The sequence below is a fragment of the Antechinus flavipes genome, chromosome 4 (assembly GCF_016432865.1).
Source record: "Antechinus flavipes isolate AdamAnt ecotype Samford, QLD, Australia chromosome 4, AdamAnt_v2, whole genome shotgun sequence".
NCBI classification, from domain to species: domain Eukaryota; kingdom Metazoa; phylum Chordata; class Mammalia; order Dasyuromorphia; family Dasyuridae; genus Antechinus; species Antechinus flavipes.
The window spans coordinates 358,947,513-358,968,837 of record NC_067401.1 but is presented as its reverse complement, the minus strand read 5'-3'; the positions used below and the strand labels follow the sequence as shown (position 1 = coordinate 358,968,837).

At 34.7% G+C, this 21,325-nt stretch overlaps 1 protein-coding gene across 1 annotated transcript in view; it reads left to right on the top strand.

Annotated features, from left to right (window-relative positions):
• The first annotated feature begins 925 nt into the window (after nt 1-925).
• UNC93A (unc-93 homolog A) overlaps nt 926-21,325 on the top strand; it is a 54,166-nt gene continuing 33,766 nt past the window's right edge. Inside the window, exons 1-4 of the mRNA XM_051998102.1 lie at nt 926-1,028; nt 12,567-12,792; nt 19,718-19,899; nt 21,083-21,312. Of these exons, the coding sequence (XP_051854062.1) occupies nt 12,706-12,792; nt 19,718-19,899; nt 21,083-21,312 (499 nt within the window). The 5' untranslated portion in view covers nt 926-1,028; nt 12,567-12,705. The remainder of the gene's footprint in view (nt 1,029-12,566; nt 12,793-19,717; nt 19,900-21,082; nt 21,313-21,325) is intronic.

The following is a 21,325-nucleotide window of genomic DNA, read 5'->3' as shown; positions in this document are numbered from 1 at the left end:
ACAACTAAGTTCACTTTCCAACTTGTAGCACATGGCATATTTCTTCCCTTCCTCCATATGAAACAATGAACCCAACTTGCTTAGAAGGCATGGGGCCATTTGAGTATATATGCTGATATATAAATTGGAGTAGGATTGCAGGTGATACAGAAATGCTTTTTTCTCTCATTTTTTTCCCTTATTACCCATAGTGCTGATGTACAATATGACTGTATTTGATGGTTAAATACCAATTGAACACTGGAAAAAGATACATGGAACACAGGTGAGAAAGAAGGAGATAGAAGATGTTGGGGGAAGAGCAGTTCTCAACAATCACTCATTTTCTAGAAGGGATTTGGCAAAACTAAGTCATTTTATTTTCAGAAATCTTCCATTCATTCAACAAACATTTACTATATGCCTACCAAGTGCCAGACATAATCCTAAGGGCTACAGTCTAATAAAGCCTTCTCACCTAAATCTCTATCAGAATAATAAACATGGATTATAAAGAAAACCAATTATATTGAAATGCATTTATTAAAATATTAAACAATAGTTTCAACAACAACAACAAAAAAAAACAAGACATTTTAGAAATATAAGCAGATATCTACATGGATATAAATGTCTAGAATTCACAAAATATCTAGAATTTGCAAAGTTTTACAATTTCTACTGAAATTTTCATATTCATTTGAAATGTGAGATGTCCTGCCACTAAGTTATGTCAAACGGCTTTTCCTGGTACATCTTATTATCATTACTGAGCATAGAGTACCCAAAGATTCAAGCAACTATAAATAAATTTGGGAGCAATCTGCTTATGAGTGACCAATTATTCTCCAAAGACTTTTGCTTCTTGCTGTAATAAAAATAAATATTACACAATAGCTTCACAACAACTTACAAAAAGTCCATGAGTCATCATTTTCTTTTCAAGTAAAACTAGATTACAGATTCTTCTTAGTGTTCTGAGTTTGCAAAAGATTGGAGCAGCAACAAACTTCCTCATATCCTGGATCCAAGAAAGCCACATAAACCAGGTAAGATTTGTATAGATGATATATTTTCTGGGTGTGGGGGTGGGAGGATGTCTAAGCATTAAATCTGTAAATGTGTGTGTTATCCTAACAAGCACCAAATTTCTTTAGGGCATTTACCAATCCAGGTTAATGTCACTGTGGCTATGTCCACCCACAAAGTAGCAAATTGAGACCATTATTTGTTTACCTCAAGCAGAAATACTGTTTGCTCTTTACTTGTCTTGTCCAGTGAGATATGTCTGATTGTCAGTTACTAAAGAATAGCCTGTACTCCACAATTCAATATAGCCATGATTCTACCCATTTGGTTGAATTTGATATTGCTACAGGATGTCATTTCCATTTTTCTGTAGTATGTTCAAAAGGTTTCCACCAATAGCAAGGCAGGTTTTTCCAGGTCCATATTGCTAGAAGGCAATATTTAAACTCAACAAATGGATTTTTGTGATGTCTTCCATTATGTTTTTAATAGGTTTGATGTACCAATCTTCCTAATGAATATTAATGCAAAAATTTAAATAAAATATTAGCAAAGAGATTACAGCAACTTATCAGCAGGATAATACACCATAATCAAGTGGGATTTATACCAGGAATGCAGGGCTGGTTCAATGTTAGGAAAACTTTTATCATAATCAACCACATCAATAACAAAAGCAACAGAAACCATTGATAATCTCTATAGATGCAGAAAAAGCTTTTGACAAAATATAGCACCTATTCATATTAAAAAACCGCTAGAGAGCACAAGGATAAACGGAGCTTACCTTAAAATAATAAGCAGTATCTATCTAAGATCTATAGCAAGCATTATTTGTAATGGAGAGAAGCTGTACCCTTTTGGGATGAAACAAGGATACCCATTATCACAACTATTATTCAACATTGTACTAGAAATGCTGGCTTTAGTACTAAGAAAAAAAAAAGAAATTAAAGGAATTAGAATAGGCAATGAAGATATAAAACTATTATAGTTTTATGATATGATGATATACTTAGAGAATTCTAGAAAACCATTCAAAAATCTACTGAAAACAATTCACAGCTTTAGCAAATTTGCAAGATATAAAATAAACCCACACAAATCATCAGCATTTCTAGATATCACTGACAAAGCCCATCAGCAAGAGATAGAAAGAGAAATTCCATTTAAAATTACTGTAGACAAAATAAAATACTTGGGGGGGGGGTGAGCATTGTCTTGCTGCTAAGACAAACCCAAGAATTATATGAATACAAATACAAAATATTTCTCACACAAATAAAGGTCAGTTCTAAACAACTGGAAAAAAATCAATTGTTCATGGCTAAGCCAAGCTAATATAATAAAATAACAATTCTGCCTAAATTTGTCTACTTGTTAGTGCCATAGCAAACTACCAAAACATTATTTTATAAAACTTGAAAAATAATAACAAAATTCATCTGGAAGGACAAAAGGTCAAGAATATTAAGGGAATTAATGAAAAAAAAATACAAAGGATGGTAGCTTAGCAGAATCAAGCCTAAATTTGTATTATAAAGCAACAGTAATCAAAATCATTTGATACTGGCTCATGACACAATATTCAAAGCCTATATCAATCTAGTTTTTGATAACCCCCCATACTCTAGCTTCTGGAGTAAGAACTCACTATTTAACAAAAACTGCTGGGAAAATTAGAAAATAATATGTCAGAAATTTGGAATAAACCAAAATCCCACACCCCATACCAAAATAAGGTCAAATGGATATATGAGTTGGGAATAAAGGATGATTCCATAAACAAATTAGGAAAACAAGGGATAATTTACTTATCAGATGTTTGGAGAAGAGAGGACCAAAGAAGAACTAGAGAATGTTATAAAAGGCAAAATGAATAGCTAGTTTTACATTAAATTAAAAATATTTTGCACAAATAAAACCAATAGAAACAAGCTTAAAGGGGACGTACAAAGCTGGGAAAATCTTTACAGCCAGTATTTCTGATAAAGGTATCATTTCTAAAATATATAAAGAACTGAGTCAAATTTATAAGAATACAAGTCATTCCTCAATTGATAAATGATTAAAGGATTTGAACAGACAATTTTCAAATGATGAAATTAAAGCCATTTATACTTATATGAAAAAGTTCTCTAAATCATTATTGATTAGAAAAATGCAAATTAAAACAATTCTTAGATATTACCTCACACTTTTCTGATTGGCTAAAATGACAGAGAAAGACGATGATAAATGTTGGAAGGGATGTGGGAAAATTAGGACACTAATGTATTGTTGGTGGAGTTGTGAAATAATCCAACCATTCTGGAAAACAATCTGGAGCTATGCCCAAAGGGCTATAAAACTGTGTATATCTTTGACCCAGCAATGCCATTACTAGGTCTGTATCCCAAGGAAATCATAAAGGAGGGGAAAGTACCCATGTGCAAAAATATTTGTAGCAGCATTTTTGTGTTCACAAAGAGTTGGAAAAGGGGTAGATGCCTATCAATAGGGAAATGGCTGAACAAGTTGTGATATATGAATGTAATGGGATATTGTTGTTCTATAAAAATGATGAACAAGCTAATTATAGAAAAGCCTGGAAAGATTCACATCAACTGATGCTGAGTGAAACAAGCAAAACCAAGAATACATTGTACACAATAAGAGCAAGAATGTGCAATGGTCATCTATGAAAAGCTTGGTTCTTCTGTTATTCAGTGATCCAAAGTAATTCCAATAGACTTTGGATAGAAAATGCCATCTGCATCCAGAAAAAGAACTAAGGAAACAGAATTTAAATCAACACATGCTATAGTCACTTCTTTTTTCGGTTTTTTTTCTTTTTCTCTCTCCCATGGTTTTTCCCTTTTGCTCTAATTTTTCTCTCCCAATATGATTCATAAAGCAATGTGCATTAAAAATAAACTTACTACAAAACATAGGCTTAATATGTTTGTGCATGTGTATTTTATATATACAATTCATTCTTTAAGGAATCAGAAGTAAGCCTAGATGAGAAGAAATAGATGGAATGATTTTCTTGATCGAGTCAGAAGTGCTTTAAAATCTAGTAAGACTGACAAGAAGACTGAACGCATTGTCAAATGTGATGTACTACAGACCTACCAGAGACTTCTACATCGTGGTACAAAATGACCACTGGTCATTTGTCATTGGCAAGGATTCCACAAATTTCTCAGAAAAGACAGACTTCTAGGCATTATTTCTGTATTTTCAGCAGCACAAGTTTCTTATATGGGATATGAGAAGGGTAACCTTGGCAAAGGAGATTAAAAAAAAAAAAAAAAACACCTCAAAGGACAGTCAAAAGCACTTTCAAAGAGGAACTACCTGGAGGGCTCAGAGAATCTATATATAATGTTTAGATGAAAGGAATAAAAAAGCTGAGTCTCTGCAAAATATTCCAATTCTCCTTTAGGATCCCTTTAGGGTCTCTTCCAGCTGAGACAGCTCGGAGTGAAGGTCAATGCCCTCTCTTGGTATTAATGGAAATGAGCTTCAGGGGTCTCAGATGGGCGTCTAACAAACTGGAGTCTTAACACAAAACCTATTTCCCTAATTGGGCTCCTTGTCTCTTCTCGGCTGAGCAGTGAAGGACAGAATGAGGAATGTTGATTGAATCCAGCTTTAATTCTTAGATGTAGCCCCTCCAGAGTCAGGCAAGCTAAAAATTTTTGAGGGAAGACCAAAGCTGCTTATCTCCTTTAAAGGATCATAGAATGTTGGGGGTGGTAGGTACCTGTGAAATCATCCGATTCAAAGGTGAATGAAGAAAGCTATTGCTTCATCTGAAAGCCTGGTAGACTTGAATGCTCTTTTCAGCATGCTAGATGGTTTGCAACAGTCGGCCAAAGGTAATCTATCCTCAAGCAAGAAACACAAGGATACTATATTCAAGCTTAGTCTACTGAAGTTGTGCTGCTTTTAAATTTTTCTTTGTAACACACACACTATACAATCACACTCACATGCTGTATATTTCAACAGTGGGAATTCTTAATGAATGCAACTGATTTTTTCATTGTCTGTGTGGACCCAAACAATCTATATTATTTGTTAATAAGAAGGATTATGTCTTTGTTGCTGCTTTTTAACAGCTGAAATACCATTTTAAAATGTCAAGAATGATGATAATCTGCTTACATGAACACTTTTTTGTAAAAAGACTAAAGCACTGATTGCATTTCCCTTAAAATTATGAACAATCTCTGATTTCTTGTCAGGAAGTTTAATTATTTAAAATCTGATTAAATGACACTCATTTCTGTCACACCTTGGGGTTAATGATAAACCTGGAGCTACTGAGAAATAGCAAAACAGTGTCATCTAGTGGCTAGAAAAATGATAATTGAATTTTTTATGTTTTTCCAAATTATGGCAAGTAGCCATGATACTAGCCCCTTAGAAGTGATAATCATAATTCAAACAGAAAAGAATCAAACCTTACTTTGCCCAAGTTGATGATACTGTAGAGATACCAATATTAATGAAACAGAATGCGTATGTTGAAATCTTAAACATTTCAATATTATCTCTGGTTTTGGTATTCATCAAATATTTGTTTTAATAAGACCAAAGCTACTTCTAAAATCCAATTGGTATTTAAAACTGACCAGACTGTCTTTTCCACTCTAATTATATACTTTTCTCCTCTCCTTATACCCTCAATATACAGTAATTAATTCCTGGAGTGAAGGATGAGATGAATCTTCCATGGTTTTTTACCTGATAATATGGTCCTATATAATATATATGTAATATGTATATATATTTCTTTTATTATCATATATATTTTATTTTATACATTTAAAAACATTATTATGAAATGTAGTCCATAGACTTTGCCAGATTGCCAGACCATTATTTTGTTTGTTTCGATTTAAACTACTTAAAATCTTAAGAGAAAGCAGAAAATAAAACAAGGGTAACAAAGTTAATTGCAACAGGAAGTTACAAGATTAAAAGACTGAAGTGTACACTGTTGGAAAAGCCAGTGAAACTCAGAATCAAAGTCTAGGTTTGGGGAAATTTTTGAGAAAAATATGTAACTGATTTCAGATTGAGCAGGTGCTTTCCTTTGTTTTGCCTGAAGGCAACAAAGCTCCTTTTGGGAAAGAATTTTTCTCAATGTCATTCATTGGAAATATCAAGTTTTCATGACAACAGAAAGGTTAAGAATCCCTGCTTTAGTAAGAAAAGGGTAAGGAAGTCACTGTTCAACTCCATTTAAACATTAGTCTCTTCAAATAATATTTAAAGGATTCAGAAGATAAAATTGGAGATGGGAAAGAGTCTACTTAAGGCACACGCTGATCTGACAGAAAGCCAAATTATGCAATATACCCTTAAAAAATGTCTTTCAACATAGGTGAATTATTGACCAATAAAGACAAAGGAAAAAAATATAGTACCAGAGAAGTATGGTTGTCCTGGAAACCAGTTACATAGCAGATGCATTTTAGAGCTAGAAAGGATCTTAGAGATCATTGATTCTAAATTTCTCATTTTATAGATGATATTTTTTGATGGAAAAGAAGAAGAGAATCATAAAGACACCTTATAGATGGATATATGTGTGTTTGTGTGTGTGTGTGTGTGTGTGTGTGTGTATGTGTGTATAAACACACACTTTCTTGGAGGGGAAGGAGGGAATGTAGAATCTGTAATCAAGAAAAATACCCCCAAGAAATTGTGGGAAGTAACAGAGAGTATAATCCTCGGAAGCTCCTCTCCTCCTAGGTTGATAGAATTGAAGAGACTAAGAAATGTCTCAGTTCAGATTGAACCAAACAGTTAAATATCTAAGATAGAGAGAGTTAGGAGAAACGAGAATGTCAAATTAAAGCCAAAATCTCAGTAGCCTTTAGAGGAGCTAAAAGCCCAAGGCATTTTGATTAAAAAGTTTTCTAAAAATAGTCATAATTAATTATAAATAACATTCAGTGTAAGAAGATAGCATTTTCTTCATATAGGTCCAAGGGTGATGCTAGCATCAATGAGTAAGAGATATCTAAGAGGGACAGAGAGCTGACCTGTAGGGATACAGGCAAAGGTCTCCAGTTACACCCTGCCCTCATCTGTACTGTTAAATACTTCCTTGTTAGTTTGTGAAACTCTAGTGATATTTTGCTAATTTCCAGACTTGAGAATTCAATGGAATTTCCTAGTGTCAATCTGAACATTGAAAAATCTGAGAGAAAATTCACTGGCATGTGGAAAGTTGCTTAGATCACTGAGAGATTATGTGATTTATCTGTGATCACACAGACAATATATGCCAGAAGAAAGACAAATCAGTCTTTCTGTTTCCAAGCCTAAGCTTTTATATCCCTTATGAATCCATTCCTATTAATAATCCACCAGTTAATGAGATCTAAGAGAAGTGTGGACCTGAAAAAGGAATAATGCACACACCTTTCATTAGTCATAGAATCATAGATTTAGAAAGCTGGAAGGAAAATTAGAAATTATAGAGTTTAGCTCCTTAATTTTATAGATTAGGAAACTGTGACCTAGGCAGGTTGCAAATAATTCAAGATCACCTGGGGTAATAAGTGATGGGGGTGAGAATTTGAACCTAAGTGATCAAAATTTAGATGGAGTACTTTTTTTTTTTTGGTATGACAGCATGCTGCAGTGAAAAAGAAGTTTACAGTCCTGTAAAAGAGGCTTGTAGGAAGGAAATAAGTATTTATTAATTAAGCTAAACTTTCATCTTTTCTAGGAGGTTTCTCCTGCCTTATCCTTCTAGCTGCTAATCATTTCCCTAGACAATTACCTACATTTTACACTAAGTATATCTTATATGTATATAGTTGTGTTTATGCTGACCATGAGCCCAACAACAACACTTTTAAAATTCAGATTCAATGTTGGGATGAAATGAAGCAATTACAAGTCATTGAACATTAACAAAAAGAGGTTTACTTTGCCCAAATGCAGCAAAAATATGTGATAAGGATATAGTGGCTTTTAACCACTATGGATGAGCCCCCATTATCTCCTTATGGAAACCTGATCAGCAGGGTAGATATGGTAGGTACATCATGGAGTATTTAGAAATTGATCAAGTTGGAGAGCTATCAATTCTGGGCAGATATATCTTTTTCTGAGGTAGCAAGTGTATAGTAGACAGAATGCCGCATCTGAAATCAGAAAGTCTTTTTGAAGGGCTAAGACCATAGATTTTTGGATTTTTTTTTACTCTGTATCCCCAACTTTTGTTCATTTTTGTCATGTAATAAGTAAATACATAATGTAATATAATAAGTAAATCCATTGATAAATCTCTATTGATTGGAATAGATTAAGAATGATGAAGACTGAAGAAAAATATCAAATGTGGTCATTAAAAACTGTTGATTACTTTAGCATGACAATTCCAGTTGAATGATGATGTAGGAAACTACGTTGTAAAAGGTTAAATAATGAATAAGAGCCACAGATCTTAGAAAGATTTTTTTTAGGACTTTGGCTGAACAAGGTAACAGAGATGTAGGATGAGAACTTGAGAGGATAATGAAATCTAATAAATATTTTTTATGGATAGGGGAGACTTGGCCATATTTGATGTTAGTAAAGAAGGAATCGGCAGACAAGGAAAAGTTGAAGATTAGAAAGATGGGGTGTTGTTGAGCTTAAAATCTGCAGAAAAGAATGTGAATAAATGGAAATGAAGGCACAAAAGAGGGGGTTGGCCTTGGCAAAAAAAAAAAAAAAAGACCACATCACTGTCAAAGAACAGGGTAAAAAAGAAGAAAGCAGTTTAAGGATTTATGAGAAGGAAAGAATGAGAAGAAGAAGACGCTTACATTAAATGGTCTCAATTTTCTCAGTAAATAATCACCAGTGTCCTCAGCTGAGAGGAAATGTAAGGAGGTTTAGGAGACTTGACAAGAGAAGAGAAGGTATGGAATAGTATCTATGGAAAAAGAGGATATGAATTAGAGAGATAAGAAAATTCTGCCTTTATAACATAAGGGCTCTGGTGAAGTGAGATAAAATAAATTTAGAATGTTCCCAGTCAGTACAGTTGCACTTCTAGCTCCATTCAGTGGCACATGAATAGGAGAGGAAAAGCAGATGGTAGGAGTAATTTTGTACTGAGGTTTGGAAGGGGATTAGTAGCAAATAAGAAAAGGAACTAAGGGATTCAAGAGTACAGGATAATATGGAATTAACTGACTAACCAAAACATCCAGATTGGAAAGGAAGGAAAATGAAGTTGGAGCAGGAGTAATAGCCTGAGAAAATCCTAAGGGATGGAATGTTTGGAATACATAGTGTAAACAAAGAACTGCTTTAGGAATGGTTACACAGAAAGGAATAACAAATTGTGGTCATATTAAGGAAAGTTAATTAAGGAAGTGTAAGGAATGGTGAGATCCACTGTATCCTATAATCTTATTATAATCTAATCCATCATTCCATCTCAGCCACACTAAGATATGGATAAACAATGTATCTCCACATTTCCCACAAGTGTTCTCTTTGTGTGACTGAGATGGAATAATAAGCTAGGTTATAAGATTGTAGGAATCTGAGAAATTAGGAAGCAAGGAAGTTTGAAGGAGCATCATGACTAAAGTTGAAACACCTTAGTATAAAGTCAGGAAATGGGAGGAGAGAAAGATAAGTCCCTTTCTGAACTTCTTGAGAGAGGAAGGAATTGATTTAGAATCTATCTGGTTGTGTCAGTCAACAGGGATTTATTAAGTACTTACCATATATCAGGTGGGAATTAAGTAGTGGAAATATAAAGAAAAAGCTGCCATGACCTGAAATAAGTGGAAATTTTTGTTGTAGTAAACCTCAAAGGAAGAGAGAATGCTGAGTAAAGGTAGGAAAATGAGTCTTGAAAGGTCAATGGAAAGCCATGAGTATTTGAATTTCCTTCTAAAACTGAAGAAACAGAATAGTTTGTTGGTATGGAAGATGGAGTGGGGAGGAATGCAAATGAAGTCCTCTCCATCCAATTCTAGAGAGGATGATAAAGAGATAATATTATCCAGGGAAGCTAGTCATTGAGACCATAGATTGATGGGACCTTTGTTGACTTTGGAACAGCAATTTCAAATGTGGGTGGGGAAAGGAAAAGGAGTGTAGGCATGAGAGAATGAGAGTGGGAAGAGTAGGAACAGCTTGCTCATATATGGCTAAAAATTAATACAGGGAGAGGAATTTGTGGTGGTGGGAGCTTATTGGTTATGTGGTACAGATAAATAATAATGTTAGAATTTCGAAGGAATATTGTGGTTGGACAAGGACCATGGCACGTAGAGCATTAGTTTTTCTGCTTCATCTTTCTTATATATGGCTGGGGGAAGAAGGGAACAGTCAGTGCTGCAGTTTACCAGAACTGGCAGAGAGTTCTGAAAAAACTTGTATCTAGATCATCCCCAGCCTGCTTTTTTAATGTGGCTAGAATAAGAGGAAAATCTTAAGTAACATACAACTGATAGTTATGAAATGACTTTTGAATTATGAAATAGCAATCCAATTCAACACACAAAAAAGTCTAGTACAGTGGGAAAAGCACTGAATTGGGAAACAGAGGTCCTTGGTTTGAATACTAGCCTCAACACTTCTGTGACCATTGGCATCTACAAAACAAAAGGACTGGATTAGAAAGATGCCTTCTAAGATTACCTTCAGTTCTAAATCTATGATACTATGAATATTGATTGAGACATGCCATTTGTCATGTGCTGGAGATACAAAACAAAAAAGTTCTTGCCTTGGAGGAGCTTATATTTTATAGAAAACTAAAAGATAAGCTTGCTATTAGAAATCCTCTGGACTATTGAGGGCCAGATTTTCTTTGGTCTTTTCATTTTATCATCAGAAAATAAATATTAATTACCAACATCAGGTAGAAGTTGAAAATAATGATAAAAGTTTGTTAATATGAATGGAGAGATATGATAATCAGTTTTTCATAGAAGTTGCTTAAACTCTTTGGTGTTATGAGCCCCCTTTGGCAATCTGGAGTTGTCTATAGACTTTTTCTCAGAATAATGGTTTTAATCTTTTTTTTTAATTGAAGCTTTTTATTTTCAAAACATATGCAAGGATAATTTTTCACCATTGACCCTTGCAAAACTTTGTGGTCCATTTTTCCCCTTTTCTCCCCATCCCCTCTCCTAGATGACAAGTAATCCAATATGTGTTAAACATGGTAATAATATATGTAAATTCGATATAAGGCTATGCATTTATACAATTATCTTGCTGCATAAGAATAATGAAATCAAAAAAGAAATAAAATGAGACAGAAAATAAAAATTAAGCAAACAACAATAAAAGAAGTGAAAATGCTATGTTGTAATCTAACATAGCCCTCTCTCAGTTCCCACAGCCCTCTCTCTGGGTACAGATGGCTCTCTTCATCACAAGATCATTGGAAATGGCCTCAGTCATCTCATTGCAGAGAGGAGCCACATCTATCAGAATTGATTACCATACAATCTTGCCTTTGTTATGTATAATGTTCTCCTGGTTCTGCTCATTTCACTCAGTATCAGTTCATGTAAGTTTCTCCGGGCCTCTCTAAGATCATACTGCTGGTTGTTTCTTATAGAATAATAATAGAATAATGCTTTTAAATGCACAAAATACAATTCTTAGGATGGTGAGGAAAACCATTGAAATTAAAACCCAATTATCAAAATATATTTTTTAAAATAAGTTTATGTAAACCAAGCTAAGACCTCCTGGCTTATAAAAATTGTGTCAAAATTTGGATATGCCAGTTTTTATAGCAAAAGTATTTTCATATAATGGTAATAAGGCTACTTAAGCAAATCATGTGACTAAAGACAAAAAGAAGATGCTTCACATGTTCTGCTACTACAAGCAGAAATAATTGCCCTGCCAACTCTTACTTGTAAAGTGTGGAGTGACATGAGGAATTTGGGAGATGGTTAATTCCCTCAAAGCATAAAGTTTATACTATCTTAATTAGATTTCCATTGCTGTACCCATTGGCTATATTTTCTCCAGCTCAAAAGGATTGTCATGCAAGCTCAAATCTATTTTAAAATAAGATAAATCACAGGTTTTTTTAAATTAACTTTCTAAGGTCAAATTTTAAGTTTTTAAATGGGAAAAAATATCATTGTTCTTGCTTTTATTATGTTACATAATCTTATAGCTTGTGTTTTGTAATAAAGAAGTATTTGACCATCCATAGTACCTTATAATTATGCTAGCTGCTCTCAGGGGCAAGAACTAGTGTTTACTTTTTGTTATTTGGGAATAAAAGACTTTCTTTTTTTTTTTTTTTTTGTACCAACTCACTGATTTCAGCACATTACATAGATGGGAAAGCACATTCGATTGTCTACTTGGAAAGAAAACACAAATACACACACACACACACACACACACACACACACCACACTATTTGTCAAAAATACTAATCTTTTGTCCTGTTGGAAAAAATTGTTGTTGATGTTCTGGAGAAAGTGAATAATTAACAACATTTTGTGGGAGTGTTAGATGATAGTGATTACAAAGTTCATTAACTAGCCTTAATGGCTCCACAGGTTCTTTCTCTTTAGATGAAGAAGGGAGGCTGTCACTTCAAAGCCCAGACTTCTTTTTCACCTTGAAGCTCTGCTTGGTTACTTAAGGAAATACAGATTTACACCCTCAACTAATAACTGAAGATTTTAAGTAAACAAAATGGAAAGAAACTTAAAGAATATTCTTGTGATTGCCTTTGGATTTCTGCTATTATTTACAGCATATGGAGGTCTTCAGAATCTACAGGTAGGTGCATGTATTTCACTTGGCAATCTTGAGGTTTTCAAAAGGTATGTGCCCCTTAATCTTTTTGGCTTTTTGGTCCCCAAAGTTACATGAAGATGAGACATATAATTATGATAAATATAAACCTGGAACCCTATGGCTGCAAAAGGTTTAGAAAACCTTTCTTTACTACAACTGTCTGAGGTTGGTAATAATAGTAATAATAATGATATTCTCACTTTACAGATGATTAGACAGAGGCTCAGCTGGAAAAATGACTTTCCAGTGGTCATACAGATGGCATTAGATAGGACCAAAATTTATTTCATCTCTATAGGAGAAAAGAATTCCATGAATGAAATGGAATGGGATAGATTTCAATGGAATCTGCATTCATCTTTCCAAGATCTAAGATAAGATTTTTTTTTTAAATTTACAAGACAATTTTTCCCAATTACATTCTCATTGAGTCTTGCCAACAAAATAAATCATATCATATCTTGGATAGCGTGTGTCAACATCTGGGATTAATTATTTGGATTGTTTTTTCTGTTCTTGAGCTTAGCTAAGACAGGTAGAACACATTATTATGAATCATCCCTTGCTTTGAACCATTTGACTTTGAGATTCTATCATATAAATCCATAAAAAAAATTCTCATAAAACCTGTATAGTGCCTTCAGATTAGGCCTTGGGCAAGCTTGAAGTACACAAAGTTCTGCCTCCATGTCTCTTTGTTTACTCCTCTCTTCCCACATTCCTTCTTCAGTTCTAGTGCCCTTTCCTAGCAAGAGCTCATGGGAGAAAAAAGATATATCAGTCATTTATATCTTAGTGTAAAATTAAAAATGTTTATGATGGATAAGGATTTGCCATTCTTGGAAAATTTTTAAAAGGCTGTTAAAGGTTAAAGTGTGTGTGTGTGTGTGTGTGTGTGTGTGTGTGTGTGTATTTAATGTTAAGGGCATTTAAACTTATTCCACAGTAAAGAGATTAGAAAAGATATTATCTTTGTGATCTCTCTAAAATCAAAACTTGCTAGCTGCTGTGGGGTCCAGCTGTTATTTTAGCAGACCCTGAGTATATCCATTGACAATATGGTGCCATCTGTGCTTTTTGAGGGGGTACTATTATAATGTGCATCATTTGTTAGCATCTGTAGTAACATTTTCATGCTTTCTAACATTGTGAGCAAGTAGGCAATACAATAACTGACAATTGGCATGGTGCTTTTAAAGTATTGAATACATAATTTTCATTTGTGCCTCACCAATTTTTCAATTGAATCACTACAAGTACAAGAATCACTGCCATTTTTCAAGTGAAAAAGTGAGGGACAACATGTTATAGTGTATGGGGGACTGGATTTGCAGTTAAAACCAGGGTTCAAATCATACCTCAGATATTTAAGAACTAAATGAGCTTGGACTAGTTTCTTAAACTCTGAATACCACAATCTCATGTAAAAAAAAGAGTATTAGACTAAGTGCTGTGTTTCTAAGATTCCTTCTGCTATAATCCTATCACTTTGTCCAAGGTCATGCAGACTGGGGAGTTCCATAGAGGTAGAACTTTATTCCACAAGCTTGCCCAGGGTCTAACCTAAAGGCAATATATCCAGATTTTATGAAATTTTTACAGATTCATATAATAGAATCTGACCTCAAAGACAAATGGTTCTAAATAAGATGATTCATAATGATTTGTTCTACCTGTCTTAACTGCTATGCTCAAGAAGATAGAAAATCATATTCCAAATAATGAATCCCAGTCTTTGCAAAATGTATCCAAGAGTACAATATGATTTATATTGTTGGTAAGATCCAGTAAGAATGTAATTGGGAAAATATAGTTTTATAAGCAAAAAAAAATCTCATTTTATAATGTATTGGGAAAAAATGATCATAAATTCCATCGAAATCTATCCCATTTCATTCTATTCATGGGATCATGCAGGCCTTTGGAGGAGCTCATATATCTGACAGCCCATTGTAGCCCCCTTCTTAGGCACATGTAGAAAGATGAGAATGGCAGAAGCTGGTGATAGTTACTAGCAGCTAGAACAACTGCACTCTTTTCCTCAATTCTAATTTTTTTTTTCCCCACAGACTCTGCTGGATCATCCCTTGCATGCCCAAGGGATGCATATCTCTCACCCTGGAGGTTACTGCTCTAGTTCAAAGTTTCTTAAACTATGGATTGCAATCCCATAGAAGGTTGTGTAACTGAATGTGGGAGTCATGAAATTATGCTTCATTATCAGTAAACATTTGATTTGTATACCTATTTTATATATCTGGACTTATGTAAAATTTTGATGGAGCAAAAAGGGGTTATGACTAGAAAAAGTTTAAAAAGCCTCCCTGCTCTAGACCACAACATGCAAGCAGTTTATTAGGATATGAAGGGAAATCTAAAGAATCATTTAAAAGATACAATCATTGAACTGAGGCACTTGTTCAGAATCTGGAATTCAATGACAGAAAGTTGGGGAGTTTAAAAAAAAAACTGCTCTCCCTCCTATTATATAAAACAAAACCAACCAACCAACCTTCCTTTCTCTCCTTAACCAAAAAGAAAACAATCAATTTAAAAGTTCACATCCGTTTTGAGTTTTTCATCATCATTTTTCATGCACATTTTCTACTTTGATTCTGTGGCTGCTGCCTTGCTAAAATTTAAAGCTTAAAACTACAGATAATGTTGAGTTATAAAAAAATAATAATACTCCAATTTCCTTGAAATGCCTTTCTATTTCATTTCTTGAAGTTAACTGCCCTACTTGAGACTTAACAACATAAAACTGGGTATTGATATTTCTTTTTAATAACCATGTCTAATATACCTAATACTCTTTTTTTTTTTTTTTTTATGCGGAGCCTAATGTTGTATGAACCCATGCTCAATAGGAAGCAATGCTTACTGAGGTAGTAATGGAATATGGGAAATTTTGGATTCCCTTTTTGCCGTTCAAACGATGAAACTCTTCCCTAAGTAGGGAAAATGACTGATCATGGTTCAGGCCTAAGTCTAGGTCCAAAGATGCTGGAAATTTAGCTCCCCTAGAAGGTGAGTTTAGAGAGACAACAGGCTTCAGGAGTTGGGAGCTACTAAGAAGAAGATTTGCAAATAGACTATTAGATATAGAATCCAAGAGAGGGGATTGCCTCATCTACAACTAGTCTTGATATTTTCATTGTACATACTGTGACATTTGGGCCTTTATGGGGCTGCTCTGAGTTAGGGGGTAGGGTCCCTGTGCACCCCACAGAATCTGCCTTTCTTATTTCCCCAGCTAGAAGTGCTGTTTTCTCCATGAGTCTTAGAGAGAATCTCTAAGAGGTCAACTCTGCTATACACATAACTATGTTATAACTTTATAACAATTCTTATATATGGCGCCATCTCTTCTACTAGACTGGAAGCTCCTTGAATTATATGCTTTTAATCTTTACAATCCAGACCTAGAACAATTCTTTGCATTTACTTTGATGCAGATTGTATCACCCATCACTGCCCATCACTCACCCTGTAGAGTTCTCATTTGAAGGAGTATTTCCCTTGAGATCTCTAAATATTGTGTAGATAGTAATAAAAAATTATAATAATAATTGTTAGTATTAATGTAGCAACCATGAACCAGAAGCACTTTACAACTATTTTATTTGATCCCGACTACAACACAATAAAGTAGATGTTATTGTTATCCCCATTTTACAGTTGAAAAAATTGAGTCAAACTGAAATTAAATGGTTTACCCATAGTCATATACCAAGTTATTATCAGAGGCTGAATATAATCTCAGGTCTTCCTGAGTACAGCCCCAGCAACTCCATCAATCATGGCACCTAGCTGCATGAGGGCAATCCTTCTCTAATCCCTTGCTCTTGTCTATAATGAACCTCTCCGCTTCTTGGGTTTTACAGTTCTTGGATGACATCTTTTATGAAACTTGGGGAGGGTAGTCAGTCCTTCCTTGGGAATATGCTGGAGTCCTCTCCCAACCATGTGCATTTCTATTCATGGGCCGCTAAATAATCCATGACTTTAATTATTTAGAAACTCTTAGTCATATCATACAATCAAAGGAATTTTAAAGCTTTGAATGTATTAAGCAGCTAATAACTATTTGCTGAAACCACAGACACCTTCAGACCAAAAAAGTGTAAGGAGTGAGGAGACTTGTTTTTGTATCTTTATTCTTTAAATGAATCCCTGTCTGACTCATTTGTCTTGGCTGTATTTTAATAAGTTGTGAAATGAGTTGGACTTGACTAGAGATCTCTAAGGGCTTTTCCACCTCAAAGACCCAATTTAAAATTGACAGTCATTAGGTTGTACTGATCAGCACAGCCAGCTCTCTTTGTTTGCTTCTTTTTCTTTCTTTTTCTTTCTTTTTTTCCTTTTTTTTCTTTTTTCTTTCCTTCCTTCTTCCTTTTTCTTCTCCTTCCCTCCCGCCCTCTCTCCCTCTACTCCCTTCCTTCTTTCCTTCCTCCCTCTTTCCCTCCCTCCACTCCCTCCCTCTCTTCCTTCCTCCTTCCCTCTTTTCCTTCCTCCCTCCCTTTCTCCCTCCCTTTTTCCCTCTCTCTCCCTTTTTCCTTCTCTCCCTCTTTTCTTTCCTTCTCTCCCTCTTTTCTTTCCTTCTCTCCCTCTTTTCTTTCCTTCTTTCCTTCTGTCCCTTCCTTCCTTCCTTCCTTCCTTCCTTCCTTCCTTCCTTCCTTCCTTCCTTCCTTCCTTCCTTCCTTCCTTCCTTCCTTCCTTCCAACAAAAAGTCTTAAGTAGAGAAAGAATTTTAAATAGATCAGAAATTTTAAATAAATAGTCTTTTCACTGAATAGTTGCTAGAGCCTTCACCCATAAGGTCATCATGCATTATTTGTATATATCTTCCACGTGTTTCTTTTGAACATGAGCTCACTGAAGGCAAGGACGGTTTTTCCTTTATTTGTTTTGCTTGAGTTAGGGTACACAGTACATGACACATTGCAGGCACTTAATAAATGCTTGTTGATTGAATAACCTACAACACTGAGTGAAATAATCAAGGCAATGAAAAGAAAATGGAAAGAAAAAAGACCAGAGGAGAAGAAAGGGCTCCCCCCCCCCCCCCGCCCCAGCTCCCCCGTATATGTGTGTGTGTGTGTGTGTGTATTGGTTCAGTGTCAGTGGGCTCCTTCACAACGAAAACAGACTTGGCATTTTAACTTTTACTTTTACTGATTTAGATCTCTCTGCTCACTCACTTATAATCAGGCTCAAATGATCAAAGCACACCTTTTTTATTTGTAGGAAAGCTGTGGGTGGTGAAGAAATATTAATTTAGTGAAATGCAGGATTTTCAGTAACATACAATAGAATAAGTTTAATAACTAATCTTCAAGAATAGGAAAATGGTCTTAGTCTAAATTACTCTGGCTCTACTCCCAATTCATGAAATAATAAATCTTTGCTGTTGTTCAATATTATCCAGCTCTTCATGACCCGATGTGGATTTTTCTTGGCAAAGATATTGGTGTGGTTTACCATTTACGTTTCCAGCTCACTTTAGAGATGAGGAAACTAAGGCAAACAGGGTTAAACAGTAAGTATTTGATGCTGTATTTGAACTCAGGTCTTCCTGACATCACAGATGGAATTCTATCCGCTGTGCCATCTAGATATTATAATAAATTAAGTCTAACATATTTCCTCCCAAAAAGAAGTAGTATAACACAATGAGAAGAGATTGGGAAATGGAGTTAGCAGGCCTTGTGTTCAAATCAAGATCATGAGACTGTTTCCTTGAGCAAATCCCTTTAGTTTGAGTCTTAATTTATTTCTTCATTGGTAAAATGGAGATAATCCTATTTATGCTATCTATTTCAGTGGATTATGAAACAATACTTAGTAAAACTTAAAATGTTTGGGTCAATGTGATTTATCATTAATTTCTTCTTTCCTTTTTGATATTCAGTGGAAACGTTCCTTCCAGACCATAGTTTTATGCTGACTAGTCTAAATATGATTGTTAGCCTTGTTTTCCTCCATTTATTTTGCATTGCTTTGAGAAGACTTGAAATGCTGTGCCAACATGAATTATGATTTCTTTTTTTTCTTTCTCCCTGATATTCTGAGGAATTGTTCTCTGTAGTCCAGGATTTTAATCAATTAATCAAACTTTGCACAAGAGACTGGGGAAGATACAAATTTAAGGACTTTCAAAGGGTTTATAATGTAGTTGGAGATATAACATAAATATCTTTTCATGCATTGGAAGTAAATTCCAGAGTAATTAGTCCAAATTAAAAAAAAAAAAAAGGAAGGATAAATAAAGAAGAAAAGTTTGAAAAGCCACAAGCAAAAACTTAGAGATTACGGTGTCTCAGAAACCAAACTAAAAGAGGGTTTCAAAAAAGAAAAAAGAGAGAAGATAGCATTTGGTTTTGACTTTTGTTTTTCTTTCTATTTACATTCTTATAGTTGTTTTGCATAAAATTTTCTTGGTTCTGTTCATACTTTGCATGAAGTTATATGTCTTTCCATGGGTTTCTTCTTTTTCACTATTTCATTTATAGAGTAATACATTTTTTTTCTTTATACCACCTCACAGAATTTGAAAGAGAATTTGTCATATCACTCACTTTCTGCCAGAGAGCTGATAAATTTAAAATATATAGAAAGATACATTTAGTTTTGGTCATAGCTAAAGTGGAAATTTGTTTTGATAAACTATGTTTATGCTCAGTTTTGTTGTTGGGTTTTTCTCAGTTGATGTATTTGAAGTCAGTAAATGGACAGATTACAAATGAATTTAAAATAAATGGATTTTTTTAACAGGAAAAAGAAATGGTTTTGTTTGATTATTCAGTGTTTCAGGAAAAACAAGTAGAATACCTAAATGATCTTTTCTTTAGTCCTTCTTTTAAATGAATATAATTGACTAATTTTTATTTGTTTGTTTTTACAGAGCAGTCTTAATGATGAGGAAGGACTAGGAGTGGCTACACTCAGTGTTGTCTATGGAGCCCTGATCCTATCTTCCATGTTCCTTCCTCCAATTCTCATTAAGAAATTTGGCTGCAAGTGGACCATTACAGCCTCCATGTGCTGCTATATCGCATTCTCTCTGGGAAACTTCTATGCCAGCTGGTATATCTCCTCTTCTCTCTTCTAGTAAAAGTCCTGACCTTCAGCCAGCTGCAACCTGTTACACACTAATTATAGGGCAAATATGGAGAGAAGTCAGCAATGGAAGATACCAAAAAAGATCAGTTGACAACTAGATTCCTTCCATCTTGTACTCTAGCAGCACCACACTATATTCCAGCAGAGGATACCAAGGCTTTCTTATCAGTACCTTCAAATTGTTAGAAATACTTGACAACCATCTGCTGAACTTTCCATCATCAGAATTCATTGGCACTTAATGCTTTCTCTACCTATGTACTTCAGCTAAAAAGTATGTTGCTCACTCATTTTTTATTTTTTATTTTTTTAAATAACTTTTTATTGACAGAACCCATGCCAGGGTAATTTTTTACAGCATTATCCCTTGCACTCACTTCTGTTCCGATTTTTTCCCTCTCTCTCTCCACCCCCTCCCCCAGATGGCAAGCAGTCCTTTACATGTTGAATAGGTTACAGTATATCCTAGATACAATATATGTGTGCAGAACCAAACAGTTTTCTTGTTGCACAGGGAGAATTGAATTCAGAAGGTATAAATAACCTGGGAAGAAAAACAAAAACGCAAGCAGTTTATATTCATCTCCCAGTGTTCTTTCTTTGGATGTAGCTGCTTCTGTCCATCCTTGATCAAATGAAACTGAATTAGCTCTCTTTATCGAAGAGATCCACTTCCATCAGGATACATCCTCAAGCAGTATCGTTGTTGAGGTATATAATGATCTCCTGGTTCTGCTCATTTCACTTAGCATCAGTTCATGTAAGTCTCGCCAGTCCTCTCTGTATTCATCCTACTGGTCATTCCTTACAGAACAATAATATTCCATAACGTTCATATACCACAATTTACTCAACCATTCTCCAATTGGTGGGTATCCATTCATTTTCCAGTTTTTAGCCACTACAAACAGGGCTGCCACAAACATTTTGGCACATACAGGTCTCTTTCCCTTCTTTATCATTTGGGGTATAAACCCAGTAGAAACACTGCTGGATCAAAGGGTATGCACAGTTTGATAACTTTTGCTCATCCATTTTTAAAAATATGATGAATGGTTTGTTTTTCTCCAGCATTTCTCTCAAAAACAGCAACAAAAAGAAAGATCATGCCATTTTATGTTGACTAACTAAAATTCTTTTTTTGTAGGTACACCTTGATCCCCACCTCCATCATCCTAGGTCTTGGAGGAGCCCCACTGTGGTCAGCCAAATGCACTTATCTTACAATTAGTGGAAATGTGTATGCACAGAAGGCAGGAAAACTTGGGAAAGATGTCGTCAACCAGTATTTTGGCATCTTCTTTCTTATATTTCAGTCATCTGGTGTCTGGGGGAATTTGATTTCATCTCTGGTATTTCAGCAGGAGCAGACCAAAGGTAAATGGAGCTG